Here is a 22073-nt window from a genome sequence, read left to right as displayed (position 1 = left end):
TAACCAGCGGTAAAAGTGTTCCTAATGTAGCCACAGTAGAAGCGCTCCCTGACGTAGGGCTTTCTTCAGCTCTCTTGGTCAGCATATTACCAGCTCTGCTATCTAAGCTGCTAAACCTCAGAGTCTCCCAGCTCAAGGATTTCCCATTGATTTTAGCTTCCAAAAACAGATTTCCCACAGCACCACCAAATTGTGACCGTGGGTGAAGTCTCCTGCTATTCCGCTTACTGTCTGCAAGTGCTGAGGCTTTGGAAACTCAAATCTTTGAGGCTGTCTTATTTTCTCTGAGGGCACAGAGCTAAAAGAAGACGGTTTGTTGTTTTAGGGAAGACACTCATTCCTAAGAAATTTCTAGCTATTGGGCAGTGGAAAAAAAAAAAACTGTTTTGGAAAAACTTTTTCTGATGTTGAAGTGGTACAAACATGTATTTAAAGGAGATGCTTTTCTCAGAGGTGTTGCTGAGATGTATGCCTGTATTTGAGCTCCGCTTGGCTCTGAGACTTCCCCGTGCATTCCCATCCCTTCTTTAGGCAAGTTGGTAAAACACTTCATGAGTTAGTTTCTTTTTTTCTTTTCTTTTCTTTTCTTTTTTTTTTTTAATGCTATACAAGGAGCGAGGCCCACTGGTCCTGAAGCAAAACTACCTGAAAACTCTGTTTTCCTAGGAGGTGCTTTCCAGGTAAGAGGAAGATATTTTCGGGTTGAGATTTAGACTCTGGAAGACTCCCTCCTGCCCAGAAGTGGTCATCCCCGACAATCACTGCAAACAGCAACGGAAGTGAGACGACAGTGATAATGCCACTCACACTGGCCTCTATAGTAGTCTTTACTAGGAAAAGTTCAAGTGCCACGCGCGAGGTTGCAGACGATCCTCAGGTGTGTTTCTGTTCCCATTAACAGACAGGAAACTGAGCTTGCAAAGGTGTCTGTCTCACTGAAAGGCCGAGAAGAAGTGGCTCACGGGAAACCGGAAAACAAAACGAAACAACTTCAGTACTTTTATTACACGTCAAAATTCCGAGGGTAGGTTGTATACAATCAAATCAGCTTTTGAAGAGCAGAGTTGCCTGCTAGTAGTGTATTCATTCATTCATTCATTCAGTGTTCACTGAGTATTCATTACATGTCAACTGTTGATCAGGGAGTGGGCTGCAGCGTCCCTAAATTCACAGAGCTTCCATTCTGGTGCCTAGAAACAAACAAACAAGAACATCAAAATAAAATATCAGGTGGACATAAATGTTGTGGGGAAGCAAAGGAAGAAAGCTAGGAAATGCCGAGGGTCTTATTTCCTACAGCATGGTCCAGGAAGGCCTCCTCAGGCGGGAGGCATTTAAGCAGGACTTTGAAGGAAGCTAGGGCTCCATGAAAGCGGTTAAAGTAGAATTTTCAAAAAACCAAAAAGCAACTCTCATATAAATAGAAACCGAACTTATGTCAAAGATTCATTCTGCTCAGTAACTAGTAAAGGAATAATAAAAGGTTAAGACTCGTTCAAGTGGCATTCAAAAATGTGGCATTTACAGGAAGTTTAAAAACGGAGTGCTCAACGAAGAAAGACCGTTAGATTACAGACAAAGCTGGTTCATGTCCTACTAGATTCTATAGCAACTCTACTCTCTGAAGTCCTTTAACAGAAATTATTTGGTCTCTCCTGGAAAAAAAATCTACAAACTAACAAGAAACTTCACTCCATCTAAGACTTTTAATCAACAGTCAAGAGTGAGTCAAAGAAAGTCCATTCCCCTAAATCATCCCGTGGGAACCTATGAAACAATGTACCCATAGCACATTTAAAAGACACACTGCTCACCTTTTTATTTTCAAGTTTTGCTTTCTTTTTCTTCTTTAGTTTTTTGTTTGGTTTTTTGGTTTTTTTTTTTTTTTTTTTTTTCTTTACAAAGTCAAGCAGATAGCTGGAGGAGGAGCATTGCAGGCGGAGGCAACATGAGTGAGTTGGCCCCTCTCCCTCCCTCCAGGAGGAGCCCCCCACCAACGCACACTCATACGTTCAACCTTATTAGGAAGTGTCGTGTAAGTGAATAGCTGGGGATAATCTGGAGAAGCCGGAAGATTTATACTGGAAAGAGAATGGACTTGAAGTTGGAAGTTGAAAGTAGGGAAATTTCAGAAGGTATTAGGGAGTCATGAATATGAAACGTGATGAATAAGAGGAGAATGGATTTGGACATTTTGCTACTTCTCTTGGGCCTGGAAAGGTAGTTCATCTACACAAGCGCCACCTTTGACTGTTTCCTGAGAAACTGGGCAAAGACATGAACTGGTTCCCATTACTTTTGGTTTGCTTGTTGGGCTGAGTTCTATATGAGATGGGGCCATGGCGCTTCCTAGTTTCATGTCTGTCCGTACAACCTTCCTCTGTCTCTGAAACGTTCACACTCAATAGGGTGTTGCAGCATGGAGACACTGTCACTGTCATTGAGATGTAATCTCTGTTTTCCAAAACACCTCCTCCTCCCACGCTTTGCACTGCTTACAAACCCTCATGCATTGATTGCTTCACGGTAGCTTCCCCACCACCGAGGGAACCAAGTATCTCCAAACTCTTTGCTTGGCCAACTGGATGATGAGACCATAGCAGCAGAGGTCTTTCAGCATAAGGTCTGGGAGTCGGAAGTGCTTTTTTTCAGATGGCAATTATAGCCCCTCTGGGATATGCAGATAGAGCTGTTACGTTATTCAGTAGGCAATTTCCCCATTCTCCCTTCCCACCCTTTTACCAACGGATAAAGAGATAACAGTGTGGGTTTCAGGCACCAGACAAGAACCTGAGAGGAAGAGGAAAACAGCAGCACTGATGGATACGATTCACCTCCCACCAAGAAGGATAATATGGGGAGGGAGGGGGAGGAGGCAGTGGGGGAGAAAAGAGATGAGTTTGTGACCCCAGCCTCTTTGCTTTTAGAAAGAGGCTCTTGCTCCCAAATATTGTCTTCACACTGCCTGCAAGCCCACCAATCAGAAATTCATTTAGGTTAATATTCGCATATCCTGAAATGATTAAGGAGACCACCATTTGGTTCAACAAACACTTGTTTAGTTCCTGATTATACTGAAGCTCATGAGAGAGTAAGTACAGAACCATACTTTGGAGCCCCCAAGTAAAAAGGGCAAGTGCAAAGGATAGACGATCCTTGCGAAGGATGCTGACCACTTTCATTCTGGTCGCTACGCAGAGTCCTGAAGTCAAAGAAAGCCAGGCCAGTGATGTGACCCCTGGATCTGAGCCCTGGCCTCAGGCAATAGTACCTCCAGGGCTTCCAAAGCTCCAAACTTGGTTTTCTCTTATTCTGTAGTACCAGGCTATCAGCTCCTTCATCTTAGATATTGGGAAAAGCAATGTAAATTTCCGTGCAGGTCCCCCCATGTATCCTGGGGGGTGTTTTCAAATTTCATCCAGCTTATATGGCACCAAGAAGTATTGTGTTCTCTCTCCCATCTTCAAGGTCAAGAATTTGATTCCTGGTTGCTGAGAAAAGCCAGATTTCTCCTAGAAGGAAATATTTTTGTTAGAGAAGTCTGTGTCAGATTATTTCGTCTGTTAACAGCAGAACCAGAAGATAATGAGGACTATTTGACAGAGACTAGCATTGACAAATGGTACACATTTTTGAACTCATTTCAAAGTACAAACTCCTATTTCATTTCATTTTCTAAGGCTCTGAATAACTTATAGACAATTTAATTGCCTGTATTTGGAATAGGGAATTCCTAAAATGCTGAGTATAATATTTGGATTTAAAGAAAAAGACACCATAATAGAGGCCATTGTTCAAGTAAGTAGAGACAGGTTCATGTATTTCAAACCCTGGATGAAATATAAAGAAGATCATTGAGTTCTAATTCGAAAGAATTCCACTGAAAGACTCAGAAAACAATCCACTGAGAGAATATGAGACAGAATTATAATATTTACTGGACCGTTGTTTGCTAAGAAGCATTTATTTTATATCAATTTTTAACAAGACTGAACTGTCAGATTGTTTAAAATTCCGTCGGAAAAATTTGGATTATCACAAAAGTGTTTACTCTTTTATTCTTCCATGTATATTGGATTACTCATGGAAGACAACGGAAAGAATCTGAGAAATGCTGGTTTTAACAGCAACTGAGACTCCATTTCAGAAATATTATAGACTATGTAAACGAAAGCAGTTTTTGGACATGTGTTAACGCAGCCGTGATACCACCGGTGCAATGTAAGACACCAAGAAATGAAATTTTCCAGCACTATCAGCAGAGATTATTCCTTGGAAGATGATGGTAGAAGTGAAACATGCTTCCCCTATAGCAACCATGCTTGCATAGGAAAAAAAAATTATCATCTTGTTTTGCTAAATATCACCATTAGCTCCAGCAGCATGACTCAGAGTCTGTTTAATAAAATAAGACCTTTTAAAGTCATCCTGGAACACTGGAATTATCACTTATGAAGACACTGCAGTCATATATAACTTAGATCACTCGCTGAATAGACTTCCCTTAAAAGCACGTTTAGGACGAAGAAGCCAAACTTCCTCTTGGTATTAAAATCACCTTTGATCATCCATTCTTTTTTTTTTTTTTTTTAAGATTTTTATTTATTTATTTGACAGAGAGAGAGATCACAAGTAGGCAGAGAGGCAGGCAGAGAGAGAGAGAGAGAGGAGGAAGCCGGCTCCCTGCTGAGCAGAGAGCCTGATGCGGGACTCCATCTGAGGACCCTGAGATCATGACCTGAGCCGAAGGCAGCGGCTTAACCCACTGAGCCACCCAGGCACCCTGATCATCCATTCTAATACCAAACAGGCATGTCCACCTTTTTTTTTTTTTTTTTTCCTGTAAGGTCTGAGTTTCAGGGGCACAGGTAACTTGTAACAATGCAACACTTCTCAGCTGCACGAGGACACCCCGGGGGGGTTGGGGGCCACAGAATGCGGGGTCCCGCCCCCACCGCGGCTGCCTCGGTGTACCACAAGCGGGGTACAGAAGGCATTTCTAACAGGTCATGTTGACGCTGCTTTCCTGGGAACCGCACTCTGAGAACTGCCGCACTGAAGGACTCTGGGTGGGAACTGTTAAAAGCAATTGTAGGAAAAAAATTAATCTTACGTGTGGGTCAGGCTGGTCTTGTGTAAAATGAAGAAAAACAAAAAATGAAACAGGCCTAAGCTTCCCCCTAAAGGCTCATCGGTCTCTCTGTGACGGCTGCCTCCAAACAGAGCCCTCTGCTTCCTGATTTCCCTTCGCTCTTTCCTACATTTAGTTCTCGGAAGTGCTCACAGAGCCCACTAGCTTCATTTACCCTACAATGTACATGGAACATAGCAGTTATTCCTTTCAGGGGACCTTTGCATTTTAACAGGGATCAAAAATTTAGACCCAATAAATGAAATCTGAACAACGGAAGGCATCACTCTGTTACATTCACACTCCATCACCCGCATTACGCCACAGTGGTCTGAAAGTCAAATCTCTCCGTGTTACTATCCCGTTTGAAGTCCTCCATGATGATTCTGCTCTTAGAGGCAAATTTTAAGTGCTTAGCAAGACTTTCAGGCTTTTCTTTTCTTTTCTGTTTTTTAAAGATTTTATTTAGGAGCACCTGGGTAGCTCAGTCAGTGAAGTGACTGCCTTAGGCTCAGGTCATGATCCCGGAGTTGCAGGATCGAGTCCTGTAAGGGGCTCCGGGCTCAGCGGGGAGTCTGCTTCTCCCTCTGACTCTCTCCCTCTCATGCTCTCTCTCATTCCCTCTCAAATAAATGAATAAAATCTTTTTAAAAATACAAAAAGTAAAGATTTTATTGATTTATTTGAGGGAAAGAGAACAAGTGATGGGGAGAGGGAGGGAGGAAGAGAGAGAAGCAGACTCACTGCTGACCAGGAAGCCCGATGCCGGGGCCATCTCAGGACCTGGACTTCCTGGCTTTTCAACCTATGCCCCTGCCTACAGCTCTACCTCAGCAGACACTTCTTCCTCCTCCCACTTTGGATACAATACTACAATACTGCACTACAATTTCTCTGAAAATGTTCTTTTCTCAGGATCAGCTCCATCATTTGGGGGACCCAGTGAAATAGAAAAATGCTGGACCCTTTGGCCATGATTATTAAAGAAGTTCAAGACAGCAACTGCAGAACATGTATCCGGGACCAGAGGCTTCCGAACACGGAGCCCTGTGTGACTGCCGGCCACACACCTGCAAAGGGGCCCTGAATATTCCAGGGACATTAATCCCTAAGTCACCTTGGCACATGTCTTGAGGTATCACAAAGAAACCCGTCAAGATGTGTTATTTCCTTTTGCTCTGAGTCAGTATCTCTGGACTTGTTGAACTTCAAATGCAAGAAAGCACATGACCCTCATCATGCCTTTACTCATTTTCCAGGAAAACTCTGATGTAGCCAGAGAGTACCAGGTACTACTTTGACCCTGGCACTGACCTGTCATAATCTCTCCCTCTTTGGTACCTCTGTAAGGTACTGTTCCTTCCTCCAGAAATGCCACTCACCGTGTCTCAGGAGAAACTCCCTTACCGGGCTTCAATCTCTTTTGTATGAGCATCTTATTCACTAAGGCTCCAAGCTACGCCAAGGCATCTCCATCTTTGTGTCTGTAGAATCCAGCACGATGTCTGGATCGGAGGAAGGACTTCAGAATGTTCATTAAATGAAAGAAGGGAGGTCAGGTATCCTAACCTTGTCCCCTATTTCAAAACCAGTTTTGTGGGAGAAAATCATTTCTAAAGCTGAGAGGTAGCTTAAATGTGACTTAGTCTTCCCGATTTACGAGGAATTTACTTCTCGTTACTTCTCCTACCACGAAGGGAGGAGGCAAGAACTGAAATCCTGCATCTCTGGAACCTAATGGAAGAGGGTGTGACACCCCACCCCCGACCCCGCCCCGCAGAGATGTGTTCGGTCCTGCTCAGTGGAGGAATCGGACACGAGAGAGTTTGAATCATCAAGGATGCCTTTCCTAGACTGGCTTCATATGGGAACTTCTATTGTTAATTCAAACATCAGGAGCTGTCTGAGGTCTGCAGTCTGCTCTCCCGGGCTGATCTAGTTTGTGGCTGATGTCAGTTTTTCGCAGCTCCCCCCACCCGCAACCCCTGGGACTTCTGACTCCGCACCCACGTTCTCCCGTGAGTGGGTGGCAAAATACCTTACAAGCTGAAATTCAAACCGATAAAGTCTGCTTTTTGTAAGTTTATGGTTTATCTATGAATTCCGTGTACCCAAGCTATCTTCATCCCTGGTTGAGGCAAAATTTGAGCATTGGCAGGATATCATATTTACTTAGGTATTTTGCTCCAACTTGCGGGCATATACTATTCTGGGCACGTTATGAGAGAAAATCCAGGAAGCTTTTTTTTCCAGTATAATCTTTTTAGTTGTTTTTTAGCCATTGGTATATACTCTGTCCTTGCAAGCACTGGAGGATTGAAGCAGCCTCTGGTCTTATTTTTTGGGGGGCGCGGTGGGGGGAAGAAAAGAAAGCCCATTGTTCCTGACTTCTTGGTAGATTGCTGCTTCTTTCTTCTTTCCCTTCCGTGTCTCCTGAAGCAGGTGGGCTTTCACTCCCTCTGAGTGCCTCCAACCCTTGGAGCTCACTAACGAGCTGGGACCAACGGTGGTCAGGTTCAGATATCGATCTCAAAAGACAAAAAAATTTCTCAGCATTAGATGCTTCTACAGCAGACATCGAGGCCTGAATCGCCATTCCGATGGGCACGTCTGGCAGCCTGCTCGGAGAGCAAATCCCAGGTTGTCTATACCACGGTGCAAGTCATGGAGTGGCAGGGAGCCCGTGAGAAAGTCTTCATGGAACCAGAAGTGGGGCTCAAGGGCAAGACAACTTTACCCATTTTTTGGATGTTAAGGGTTCAGTATTACTTTTAGCCCGTTGAGTGGACTTCTTCATTCCTTCAGCCAAGCTTGGTGTGTGCACTCCCAAATCCCACTCTTGCTTGTTTGGATACTCAGTTGCAATTGCTTTCATAGACATAGAATCGGGACCCTCAGGGTTGGCAGGGGGTTCAATTGGTTGTGCAGTCTGTCCCTTCCGACAGCTGAGTCTGCTTTACCGCCCCATACTACCTCTGCCTCAACACTACCCAGGACGGGAATGGACTACTGCCCAAGGTCACCCACTTCGTCCTTGAGTAGCTCTTTCAGAAATACCTTCTTTTCATAAAACCAGATGTCACTTGGCCTTTCAGATTTAAATGAGATTATTTTGAATTCTCATGCCTTATGCAGGAAGCCATTCACAAGCCTTTCAGACTCCCTGTCCATCTTCGACGTGTGGGCAGGAGGCTGTTCCTAAGTGTCCTGGCCACCTCCCGCTGAGGTTGATCACTCCGTGTATGGAGCCCTCTCTTTTCTACACCCGTCCTCCTTTCGGCTGTCATCTTTTCCCCCTCCACTGGGCGGTTCTCTTCTTTTCCTGCTGGGACATTCCACGTGAGTCTGTCTCAAACACAAGGCTCTGCAAGTGTGTGTGACATAATTAAGGCACTGGCTGGGATTAACAGTGTGGCGACCAGTCAGGTGAGGATGAAACAATATGCATTTCTATTCTTCAAAACCTCTCAGCTACCTCATCACCAGGACCCCACTTCCTGGCCACATTTCTCTATAGCTTCCACATCCCACCATACGCTGTGGCCCCTCTTTTCTTCTAACTCTTCTCTCCTTCTGTCAAATTCCTTGTCCCAAATTCTAGTTAACTCACTCTGTAGAGAAGTTTGGTTTTGCCTTTATCTTCTAGACCTTGACCTTGGCACCTTATGGCCCAAACCCAGGGCAGTTAACCAATGTGTTTTCCCAAAGACAGCCCACTCCCTAAAAGTCTTGTGCCAGATGTTACCCTGTCCCTACACAGTTACACAAAGTCCGGGTCTGACTCCCTGTCCATTCTCTCCAGTTCATTACAACCTGCCCTCCCTTGGCAGGCTTCTTGCTCTCAAGTCATTGCTATGGATGGGAAGAACACAGGCTTTGGAATGAGACCAGAATCTACTATTCATCAGTGGTGTGATATCCATTGGGCTAACTTTTCGAGACCATCTTTCCCAGCTATGAAGTGGTGATAATTATGCCATCCACAGGATTTGTTTGAAAATGCGATCTTCTGGTACATAATAGACACTCAGCAATTTTTATTTACTTTAATTAAAGTAAAATGAAATGGAGACCAGGTTTAAACATCTCCCAAGCAGACAGAACCGTTTAAGCCAAGTAAGCAAAACTCAATCTGGCTTATTTTTAGGAGCATCCATGGAACCTACTTAAGGTTATTTCTTATAAATGCCACTGATAATCATCAAAGAATCTTAAAACATTTTCCTAAAATGGTATAAGATAAGCACTTTTAACCAATCCCCTGCCATCTGGAAACCCCCACTATAATAACCAATCATTGTGAAGGTCAAGTAACTTTGTCATTGTCATTTTCTAAGCCGTGCCAGAACATCGTGCCCTTGAGCTTTATCGTCCTGGGTTTGAAGTGCCCCTGATTGTGACCAGTCCGTCTCTCACTCAGTCAAATATTCATATCAAGTCAAGCTCTGTAAATTTTCTTTTAACACTTCCCTTTTCCTTGGCCTCAAAACCCTTCAGCAGTGGTGTGGAGGAACCCTCTCCAGACAGGTTTGTTTGTTTAGACGCCTGACCCCTATCTCCTTGCTCTCTTGGCTCTCTTGGCATTTCATCTGGTCCCTGCTTTCATCCCCAGCTTTGGCTTTCATTACTCCCACTCCTATGCAGAAGGGAAAGAAAATCTGCTCCTGCCTTTTCCTCTGTGTTACAATTCTGACTAACCTGGAAATAGCTTTGGAGATGACTGAGATCAAGTTATGGCTCACAGGTATAACTGAGCTGTTTCCTAATTTCCAAAGGGCATCAGAAGTGCTGAGATCACTGTGAAGATGACCCCTCTTTTTGTCAGAGAGGACTGAAGGAAACGCTGGCCTCCGTACCTCTTTTTTTGGCATCTTATAAGTAAGTGCCTCTGTCCTCCTGAAAAGAAAACAGGTCAAAGATGCCATAATGGCTCTCACAACCCAAATCTCACCAACATACAAGGTTTATGTATGGTATTGACCTACCATATAGGTTACCGGAACCTCAAAACTAACTCAGCCTCTGATGAGGTGGGAGTCTCCAGGATGGGAGTTACCAGAGAATGGACCCTCACCGACTCAGCCAGGCAGACACTCCAGGATGCACATCTCCTTCAGATCTGGCGATCCTTTGGGTGTGGGGGAAGAGCTGCATGTTTTCACTGGCGTTTTCACATCAGAGAGGCATTCTAAGAGAAAGCATCCTGGTTGAGCAGCTTAAAAGGATTGTCCTATAAGCAATTTCAGATGAGTTACTTGTCTCTTTGCAGGTCCAGATGCTCATTTGCACAAAAAGTATAAAAATGAATGCCAGTATTAGCTGGAAACCAGGTCTGGCTACTGTAACAAAAGTCAGAATAATTGTGACTTAATAGAGGCCGGATTTTTTTTTCTCCCTCGTGATACGGTCTCAATTCAACCTGTCCAGAGCTGAGAAGGCAGCTCCCCAGTTTGGGACTAGGCTCCCCGGATGCTGTTTGGCATCTTCAACACTCATCTTTCACCTCAGGGCTAAACTGTTCTCAACTCTTGCCAGTGAAAAAGGAGAAGGGGAAGCGGAGGGCGCAATCTTTCCCTTTTTCGGGTGTGAACTGCAAGTTGTTTACATCTATCTGCTCCCATCCCATGGGCTATCACGCAGGCACGTGGTCCCATCAATCTGTATCACCAACGGCAAGACAGAGCCTTCAGCGGGATGCCACGTGCCCCGCTAAGATTCAGGGCTTGTCTTGCTGACAAAGAAAAAGAGAATACATACTCAAGGGGAGCTAGAAACTATCCTTACGGTTTCCTGTGAGCTTCTGCTAAGAGAGAGGTGGAATGTTTGACAGAAAGTCAGGGTTCCATTGGTAGTAGTTAATGTGTTTTATTTTGTTTTTTAATAATAGGCAAAAATTTCGAGCAGTGGATTTTATTTCAGTCTTGATATAGAGATAAAAGAAAAAGGTATGTGTGCCTTCACACTTTCACACAGAGACTCCCAGGGTGGGTCTGATTAAGAATGGCGAAGGTTTGGGGATAAAGTGACCGTCACTGCCCTGGCCTCCTGGTCCTGCTGGGTTTTAGGGAGTGAAGGCTTGGCCCCTGAGTGAGGCCTCAACCTTGTCCCATCTCCCAGCCAGTCCTGGTTAGGTTATTGCTGGTGGTGTGTGTTGGGGGAATCCAAATTGCATTTCCACCTTAAAGCCCAACTCATTTCTTCAATTCAGGCATTTGGGTTTCTGAGGAATTTCATCCCCTTCTCCACTGGTCCAAACATACCTCATGAACAAGGCTCCCCAAAACATCACACAAAGGAATGTTACCCACATCTCTTGTGTACACTGCCATGCGGCTCTCATTATCTTTCATGCAAGGATTCTCTTTTCCTTAAGTTCTAAGAACAGGAAAGGGGGGCACCTGGGTGGTTCAGTGGGTTAAAGCCTCTGCCTTCAGCTCAGGTCATGATCTCAGGGTCCTGGGATCGAGCCCCACGTCGGGCTCTCTGCTCAGCAGGAAGCCTGCTTCCGCCCCCCCACCCCCCGCCTGCCTTTCTGCCTACTTGTGATCTCTGTCAAATAAATAAAATCTTTAAAAAAAAAAAATAAGAACAGGAAAGGGCAGAGAAGGGAGGGGTGGGGGAAGGGGACAGGGTAGGATACGGGTCGGGGAGAATAGGAAGCCAGTAGGAAGCGATGCCAGAGAGAGATACATCTGGAATAGAAACCAAGCCAATAAGCACACACGCCCGTGGGATTCTGCAGTAATGAGTGGTCACACGGCAGTGCTCCCTCGCTCCAGATCTAAGAAGATCTAAGACACATCCTACCGCACTGGGAGGGAGACTTGATAGAGGTGGTAGGGGAAGAGGGTGAATCACGCATCATTTCATGCTTGGATGACTCTTATTCAGCAGGACACCCAAGAAGGACATACCCTGAGTGAAAACTTTCTTGACATTTTGGCAAACTACTAAGTTCAAAGATAGCGTTTCATGGACAATGAGAAAAATTTCAAACTAAACTGCGGAGCAGTCACCCTGTGGTATACTATTTTGCGATAAGGAATACTATTTTACAGTAAGTGTCTTTGGTGCTTTCCCTGCCAAAAAATGAAGGAGTCTGACCAGTTAGAGCAGGACTCACTAAGGGGAGAAATTTCACATGGACTCTTTGACTAATGATAAAATAAGAATATAACTCAATGTGAGAGATTCAAGGGATCTAAGTGGGTTTTTTTTTTTAAAGATTTATTTATTTAAAGATTCAAGGGATCTAAAGATTTATTTATTGATGTGTGAGAGAGAGAAAGCACACATCCTAGTTAGGGGAGGGCCAGAGGGAGAGAGAAGCTTCAAGGATACCCCACACGGAGCATGGAGTCTGACAGGGAGGGCTCAACCTCACGACCCTGAAATCCTGACCTGAGCTGAAACCGAGGTCCGACCTCAACCAACTGAGCCACCCAGACACCCTTGGAACACAGTGTTCTATAGTTGAGAAAGCTTCAGATGTGCTTGGCCATACGCTCAAACAGTGGCAGAACCACAACTAAAACCTAAGCATTGGAGGCTCCTACGCCAGTGAGCCTTGTCTGGAACGTTCTGACATCAGAGGAAGCTCTTATTCTGTAAAGAAAATACCTCCTGTGGGAAATCATTAATATGTCCTTATGCTGATTGTATCAAAAAAGGATGAGACCTGAGATGGTGAAACAAATTCTAAGGGTATAAACAATGTCATCCAACTGTTGTATAACGACCACATTCCGGAGGAGTTTTCGGAGTGACAAACGACTTCAAATAAACATTTGGTTCTGGCGGCACATTTTGTAAGTGGCTTTAGAGGAAATGTGGAACGCAGAAGAATGCAGAAGAGACTGGTGATCTCAATAGGCTGGGAATGAGGAAAACCCTCTGTTAAATAACGGGAATCGAGAAAATAAGGTATCGTTTAGGAAATCCCCCTTCCTATCTGAGCGAGACAGTGGGGACTGCCTAGACTCAGGAGATTGTCCTGTTAAGTGAAGAGCTGCTCCATTTGACCCCAACGCCGTGGCAGGGATGAGCGTGCACATGCGGAGAGTGACAGGTGACCACCGCATCTGTAAGGAGAGCGTGGAGGAGCTGGCGGGCAGTGGGCTATGGGAAGCAGCTGAGGGGAAAGCACACTGCACAAGGATTCAGATGACTTGGGTCCCAGTCCTAGAGCTGTTACTAGTTGTCCAAGCTGTGCCATCGCAGGCAGGTTACTTAAACTCTTTGGATGGGCTTCAGGTTCCTACTCAGAAGATTTTGCTTCATCTTTGCCAGCTCTAAAATTCTGCTTTCCTGGGTTCACTTTTCAAACACCTATAGCAAAGCTTCCCAAACCTCCTACCTGAGGCACCTTGCTTCCCCCCCCACCCCCCACCCCAGGGCACATGTGGCAATGTCACAGCTGGTTGTCACAAGGTGGGAAGGTGCTACTGCTGTTGGTGTGTGATGGGACAGGGCAGGGATGCTACTAAACATCCCAAAATACAAGGGGAGCTGCCTACAACAAAGACTCATACACCCCCAAATTTTCATAGTGCTGAGATTGAAAAACACTAACAAAAGGACCATATAATGACAAACCCATTTCAACCAATTACTGTCATGTTGCCAAATTACTTTTTGAAGAGAATTTGAAAATTTGGATTTTCATGTAAAATATTCCCAATTAAAGATATATATATATATTATGCTCTAGGAGCCATATAAAATGGGGCCTTAGGACAAATCCTGTCAGCAAGCTATCGGTTTCTGAAATCTTATTTAGCCACATACTGTTCAAGTAATTAGTGTAGCTTAACTGAAAGCGCAGATTCTTTTCATCTGTGTCTGATTATCTGAGCCAGAGCTAATCAGGTCACAGTTAATCCACGTGTGTGCTCACACACGTGTGTGTGATGGAGTGGAAAAAAACACTACACGGAGTGTCCAGAGACGTTCCCACTACCATCTGGGTAAGGCTGGGGTCAGAATCCTTACATTTTCTGAACGAACACACAGGATCTCCATCTTTGAGGAGGGTATCGATACCCTTTCTGTCTACTTCTCCAGGTTGTCACAGGGTTATAGTATCTTGGAGCTAGAAGAGAACTTCAGAAATCACCTAAGACATAGTTACACCCAGAGAGGGGACACGATTTTGCCCTTGAACCCAGTCGGTCAATGGCAGGCTGGCTCCTGAGAAGCCAGTGTCTTGGCTCCCTGTCCCCGGGTTCTGGGAGAGTGAGGCGAAGGCAGGTGGTGTGGGCGGGAGCGCCAGATGTGTCTCTTCCAGAGGTGGTCTGCCAGCACTTGCTTTGCCAGCTGTGCCTGAGCTACACCAGATGTGACCCAAGAATTAGATGAGAGGGATGGGAAAGCACCATGGAGCCTGTAAGCGGCTGCCCTGTCTCCCAGACAGAAGGCTGGTATGAGCGTTCGTTTTCCTCCCATGTATGTACAAGCGCAGGCAGCAATCTGGCCAACAGCAACGCAGGCGCCTGGTGCTGGTCCTGGGGAGGGCTGAGCCCTCAGCCCCGGCACTGGGCCACTCTGAGAAAACCAATGCAAAAGCCAGGGCTCTTCGTGGGCCCCTGAGAGGAGCAGTGTTGTCCCAGGGCCACCAGGAGTGAAAGTGCAGTGTTCTTTCTGTATTCCTGGAGCTGGTGTGTCAGGAGTGAAATCCGCCAAGGTTTAAGAGGGTTTAGGGACCTCAGAACTCTTCACCCCACCACACTCCCTCTCAGCAACTCAGATGCATTCCTGCCTCCTGCAGGGTTCTGGCCCATCTGGCCTGCGGGCTCACAGCAGGACAGCAGGGCTGTCTCCGAGGCAGCGCAGCCCATGCTCCCGGGCTGAGGCCTCAGAGCCCTTCCATCTTTGCTCAGCGCGACGGAGAGGCCCGAGTTTTTGGCATCAGCATTCAGAGCTCTTTTCTTCTTACTTAGTGCAAAAAAACGAAAAAACGGCTCCCACGTCCATTGTGAACTTGGCCACCAGTCTTGCAGGCCGCCTGGCGGGTGAGACGGAACGTGCTGATGCTGAGGCTGCCCCGGCAGGTTCCACATTTTTTAGGATAATGATAGAGTTTTTGGTTACTTACAGGATGTAATTATAAATACACATTTGCAATAGAACCAGCCTGATGTGCTTAGTTTCCCATGAATAGCACACTGCACTTTGGAAGTGCGCCGACCGCCCCTCTGAGGCCCTCCAGCCCGGATCTCTCTCCTCTGATTTTCCTTCATTCTTCCAAATCTGTACCACTGACCGGGGAACCACAGACCCTCTTACTCTCATCCCTTTATGTGTGATTGCAGGAAGAGCCACCTACTCTCCGTTCTACCCCATACAAAGTATTAACCGTGAGAAATATCCAGACTTCTTCTAGCCTTTTTATTCCCATCGTGTAGGCTGATGTGTGGCATTTACTAGATTCCCAAGAAGTATTCAGTGCACGTTGGAGACTTGCAGGGTCAGGGACCCCATAAAGAGCATCTTGCTGCCACGTGAGACTGATAGACAACTTTGAAAAGTCCGACATGGGAATAGCAGATATAAAGGCCAGTCACTAATGAAGTTGGAAGACAAACAGGACGAGAGGCCACTGAGTGTCATGGTGTTGACTGAGTGGGTCCTGGTGCCCGAGGCAGGCCTGTCACTGGCAGGGAGAAAACTGCCTCCCAGGAAGCGTGGAGGCAGGTTCTCAGGTGGAAGCTCATCTCCCACGGGGAGAAGGACAGAGTGACGCAGAGGTTACCCTGGTGAAGCCTCCCTCTGTAAGGAAGGCAGCCTGAGAAGTCGGGGAGGGCTGTTCCCCCTTCACAATCAATTTTAAATGATAACAACATCCAAGCTCCTTTTTCAAATATCTTTGTCAAATTTCAGCACACCTCCTTCAAACCTTATCCACATCCCAACACAATCTTCTGGCCTTACCGACTCCTCCTGACACAGGGAAAGCAAGAGTGATTTTATAACATCGTCAGATGATCATATTATTAAGGGTACACTAACATTTCTTAATTTATTAACTGAACTAAAGCATTTCTTCAGTGGTTGCGTTGGTACAGACTGTCATTCGGCCACCTTTGCAGAGATTGGGGAGGGCCTGAAGGAGGAATGGCTCTGAGCTGAAGCCTGGCTACCCCACAGAGACTGGCCAGAGGGGCAACCTCTGTGTGAGAGCTTAATTAGGCCGGTTCAGGGGGTAGAATCAAAGCTGTCACCAACTAATTATGTAAGATACAGTGGCTAACTGAATGTCATAATAAAAATTTTTTAAAAAATAAAAAATTAAAAGCTATACCAGACTCTGTTAGGCTAAGGAAGCAGCATTACAAAGTTTATAGTTTAGGTTTTTATTTTTTTTTTTTCTCTATATAAAAGACTTAATTTTTTTAAAGCAGTTTTTAAAATTTAATTTTTTTCAGTGTTTCAAGATCCATTGCTTATGCACCACCCCCAGTGCTCCCTGCAACTCGTGCCCTCCATGATACCCATCATCAGGCTCACCCAACCCCCCCACACCCCTCCTCCACAAAACTCTCAGTTTGTTTCTCAGAGTCCAAACTACAAAGTTTGTAGGGGTTCATCTCCCCCTACAATTTCCCCCAACTCACTTCTCCTTGCCATCTCCCAGTGTGTCGTCCAAAGGCAATACCAAGTACCATTTAAAAGTAACCACTAGGGGCACCTGGGTGCCACCTGGGTGGCTCAGTGGGTTAAAGCCTCTGCCTTCGGCTTGGGTCATGATCCCAGGGTCCTGGGATGGAGCCCCACATCGGGCTCTCTGCTCAGCAGGGAGCCTGCTTCCTCCTCTCTCTCTGTCTGCCTCTCTGCCTACTTGTGATCTCTGTCTGTCAAATAAATAAATAAATCTTAAAAAAAAAATAGAACTGCCATCAAAATCCAGCAATCTTGCTTCTTGGTATTTATTCAAAGGAATTGGAATCGGGATTTCAAAGAGATACTTTGCACTCCCATGTTCATTTCAGTGTTACTCACAATGGCCAAAATACAGAAAACTACCTAAATATCCAATGATAGGTGAATGGATAAAGAAAATATAGTATGTATATACAATGGAATATGATTCTGCTTTAAAAAATGAAGAAAATCCTACCATTTGTAACAACATGGATAGACCTGGGAGACAGTGACTAAGTGAAATAAGTCAGACAGACACAGGAAGACAAATACTGTATGATCTCACTTACATGTAAAACCTAAAATAGTCAAACTCAGAGAAACAATGGGTATATTTGTGGTTGTCAGGGGCTAGGGCTAAGGGGATATGAGGAAGTGATAATTAAAGGTTACAAAGTTTCATTTATATAAATAAACAAGTTCAAGAGATCTATTATATGGTAGTAGATGATGATGATGATGATTATAATAAAGATATCATTATTATTATTACAAAGTAGGTGGGAGGAAAACTTGCGCCATAATGGGCATGTCTATGGCCTAGAGGATGGTGATGGTTTCATGGGTATATACTTACTCCAAACTCTTCAAGCTGTAAACATTAAACACGTATAGACTTTTACATGTCAATTATACCTCAAAAGAAAGGAAGAAAAAAAGAAAAAGAGAAAGAAAAAAGAAAGAAAGAGAAATGACAGAACTATGAATAGAAGTGAGGCCCTGTTATCTCTTCTTGACCATCTCTTCTTCTACAGAATCCTCTGAAAAGTTGGCAGTGACACAGTGAGGAGGAGGAAGGAGACCTCTGTCTCAGGGGAGTAGCAATTAGGGATGGCTCGGAAACAAAAATAAACTCAAAAAAACTCTTCTGTTTGCTAAATATACCATTGGGAGGTAACTCTTAATAGGAAGAAAAAGCTGAATCCTGAGTCACTTATGGAAAAGGCACTGCTGCCTTCATAATTATCTATTTTCTTTTTGTGTTCTAGAAGGGGCCATCCTGTTACAGCTGCACTATATTTCTTCATAAACAAACATCAATTCAAAATATCAGCCGAGTAAGGGATGCTCAGTGATTCTCTAGTCACAGCACTTTGCAGAGCTACTTCCTTTTCCTAAATTCTGTTTCTATGAATAATTTACAGAGTTGTGCAACACACAGATGATACATGGGAATCAGAATTATTGTTTTCACGTAGACCACATTGTTTCTTGCTTGTAAACTCCTTCCAACTGGCTTTGAAAAGAATATTGCTTTATACTGCTTTCAACCCAGGGGCGCTTCCTGAAAGCATTTACACCTTATATTCTGGAGAGTCTATTTCTGTGCTCCTCCATCTTGCCATTCAGATGGACTATATCAGTCAGAGTTTCTTCTTAGGGGAAAATTCCACTAGGGTACAGGAGAGTTTAGGATTCCAGTGATGAAAAGGTAGAGGCAGAAAATACAAAAACCAACTGTTTGGAAGAAATCTGGAGCATCCTAAAAGTCACTGTAATTAAAACACAGCAGTTTGTAATTATTGTGAAGGGAAAAAAACAGTAAGAAAGGCTCAAAAAACACTGATGTGGTTGCCCAAGGTCCTGCCACATTAATTCAAATTGACTTAGATAGGATACCCTCAGATGGGCTGAAAACTATTTGGAAGGCTTAAAACAAAAGAAAATGCAATATAATGAGGTGGAAAAAGCCGTGGGTTTGGAGTCATTGGAGTATGGTTGGTTCTGCCATTGACTAACCGACTGACCTTTGGCAACTCATGGAACTTCTCTGTGACTCAAATTCGTAACTGCAAAACAGGATACTACCACTTAACCTTGGGTTTAAAGAATGTGTGCAAAGGTTATTTTCTGTTTTCAAATGCTGCTCTCCACACCCCTCTTTCTCTTCTTTCCATCCAGTGATAGACAGTCTCCTGCCTCACTTCCCCACTAGCCACCTGCTACCTCTTCCTGTGTACTTTCAAATTCTTCCTTAGCATCAGCCTCCAAATTCACAATTTTTAAATATTTCCTGAAGGCAGCATTCAGTGTCATTTAAAAACAACCCATTAGGATACTGATGTTCAGTTTCTTCAAATTATACTTCAAATTAAGAAAAAATTATCCTTCAGCTGTTCATTGACCATTTACAACTTCTTGGCTCCTACCAGTAGCTAAACTTAATTTGCTGTTCAGATGCTTGTTAGAGGTGAGGAGGTTAAACATAAAGGGGCTTACTGAGGTGTTGCTTTGATAAAGCCAGAGTAATCTCTGTAATGGTTTAAAGATGTTCTCCCAGTGCTCAGGAATAACGGTCGTTACTGTTTCAGTAGGAGCTCTCAAATTCTATTGTGTATTAGAATTATCTGAAAAATTAGTTAAAAATGAAAATTTCTGAAGCCCGCTTCAGAAGATTCTGATTTGGAACATTTAGGTAGAAAACCAAGAACTTGCATTTTTCACAAGGATCCCCGGGGATTTGGATGCATGTGAGCCACCGACTCCAGAAATGCTGCAAAGATCATGTAGGCAATTCCAAGAGTAACCTGGAGTTTTGAATCCTTGTGGCTTTAAAAAAGAATATTTTATAAAGAAAAATATTTGCAAAAAGGATTTTTTGTATTAAAAAAGTGACATCTGCCATCAGAGCACAGACAGGAGTTTGGATGGTAGTTTGTTTACATGATTCCTGCGTGTCTTAGAGAAGTGAACGCATTTTACATTCTTAGCATGTAGCATTACACCACTAGCTACTCCGAGCAGGTATCCTAGGAATGAAATGCATGCAAAATAAAAACACCTTAGTCATGAAAGGTACAATAGAAACACTAATAATTATATCTTTAGTATCGATAATTTCAAGAGCTAGATTATTCAGCTAAATGAAGAAAAGCTAAGCCCAGGTTTTCCATTAATTAGTGTTTTCACCCACATAAAGTGCAAAGTGTATGTTTATCAGCACCCAGGGGTAAACCTCGGCCAGAGACAGGCTCAGGTGCGACCAAGAAACATCTACTTGATTGCTTGGCAGTTTTCTGGCAGTCACAGTAACTTAACAGAACCTGCCCTTGACTTGCTTAGTACAAAGAATTGTCAATACAATGGAATACAATGTATACATAAAATTGGATGGCAACAGTTTCTTTCTTCTTGCACTACTTAGTTTCAGACAATTTCAACCCATCCTTCAAAAGAAAGAAAAGGGAAATTACTAGTTACAGACTAGCTGGAAGTGAATTATGCCATTTTTTCCATGATCTGGGAGCCATTTTTTATTCTGTGCAAGAGAGTGGCAGATAGACAACTGCACTGGATTTTGGAACTTAGTGAAAGATCCACGGAAGAATGTAGTGACTTGTATCTTTCTCTCTCTGCCCTTAAACTTTCATATACACTAAATGCACAACAATGCAGGACACACACACACACCCAGTGTGTATGTGTGTGCATGTGCATGCACACCCACAACATTTTTAGATTCACACATATTTTTGGCAAGAGAAAAAGGTTTTAGTCCAATTTTCCAACTTTGAATGGTTAAACATAACCCCAGGAAGTAGTTCTATAGCAATTTGAGTGCAAAAGGTTGTATACTTATAGTGTTTGTGTCCCAGCTAGGTCTTGATAAGACACTCAAGGAAGTCATAATGTAAACAGGCCAGACTTTCTCCTAAGGCTTGTCTTATCTTGTCTAATTAAGATAGACCAGGCTATGTGGCAATAATAGAAAACTCCCAGAACTCAGTGACTTACACAACAAAAGGTTTAGTTCTCCTTCCTTTAAAATCACTTGTGGATGTAGGAGACCCTCCAAGCCACCTGTCCTTCAGGGGCAGCTCTAAGATGTAGATCCCCAATGTCAGCACAAGGTCGATGCCTCTGCTGCTCAGCACGGGAAGGCAGATCGGGGCTGGCGGCAGCAGTTAAATGTTTTGGCCTGGACACAGTACACATCACTTCTGTGAAGCCCATGATGAAGCCTGTTAGTACCGTGGTGCTGCTCCATCTCACTGCTGTGGTTTAGGAAAATATAATCTACCCGGTGCCCCAGAAACAGAGGAGAACTGGCTAGAATCAGAAGTCTATACCGTACAGATTAAATGGTTTCCAAGGAAATATATAACAGAGCAAAAAGCTTCTTTTAGGAGGGAAGAAACATAAATATAAACAAATTGATGAAGAAACTACTTGATCATAAAAGAATAACAGATCTTAGATGCTGATTGTGAAGGAGAATCCCAGGTTGAATGTATTTTTTAATTTCACTGAAGCTAACTTTAAGATCGATGTGAGTTTGTTTTAAAACAACTTTAAAATGCCATGTAGCTGATATTTTAAAGCAATCTATCTTTTGTTTGTCCGTCTATATTTAAATTAAAAAAACAAAATAACAATAGAACCTGGGATGATAGAAAGCCCAAAGGGAAGCTGATGAAATGGTGTTCTGAGGTAAGTCTTCATTCCGTCACCAAGTATATGGTCTACAATCTTGTGGACTTTGATTAAAGCAATTTTCCCTTCCTTTGATCATATACATTTTTTCCTTAAGGAATTCTTAGAAAAATGTAATAACATAATGTAAGTATGATTTAAAGTCATGCTAGGCCAAAGCTTGAAGTATTGCGCCAGTGTCCTTTCTGGTTATCCCAGAATTTCTATAAAATGGTGGCTAGGATTGAGCTGATAATTCTCTAGAATCCCTCATGGATTAAAAAGTGACTGGTCCCAAGTCTGATACATAAAGCTGACACAAGGAATTTAGAACTAAATTGCTAACATAATTTATGATCGTTTCCTCCTTAGTCACAGAGGTGTGATCAGACTTACTAGTCCAGCCATTGGAGTTGGCTAGCGATCCTTCAATGAGAAGAAGAAATTGAATGAATTTATAAGTGGAAGCCAAGCTTAAGTGTAATTTTTTTGGTAAAAGCATCTTTAATATCATAATTAATCTTATATGATTGTCATTTAGGATTGTTTGAAATATCGTCTGCTACGGGAGAGCTCAAATGCAATACTTTCTGTATGTGCTGGACTAGGT

General features: G+C 43.7%; 1 protein-coding gene across 3 annotated transcripts in view; it reads right to left on the bottom strand.

Moving 5' to 3' along the window:
• Window positions 1–560: 560 nt before the first annotated feature.
• CCDC91 (coiled-coil domain containing 91) overlaps window positions 561–22073 on the bottom strand; it is a 347143-nt gene continuing 325630 nt past the window's right edge. Inside the window, exons 13-14 of one of the 3 annotated variants that reach the window (XR_009356756.1) lie at window positions 3272–3512; window positions 561–1190 (exon numbers count right to left, since the gene is read on the bottom strand). Coding sequence is in view for 2 of the 3 variants with exons in the window: in XM_059185851.1 (XP_059041834.1) it covers window positions 3408–3512 (105 nt within the window). In the remaining variant the exon portion in view is untranslated. Of the gene's footprint in view, window positions 1191–3062; window positions 3513–22073 lie in introns of those variants that run through there. The other 2 variants (XM_059185852.1, XM_059185851.1) reach the window with 2 other exon arrangements.

This window comes from Mustela lutreola, chromosome 8 (genome assembly GCF_030435805.1).
Source record: "Mustela lutreola isolate mMusLut2 chromosome 8, mMusLut2.pri, whole genome shotgun sequence".
NCBI lineage: Eukaryota > Metazoa > Chordata > Mammalia > Carnivora > Mustelidae > Mustela > Mustela lutreola.
This window is presented reverse-complemented; position numbering and strand designations above follow the sequence as displayed.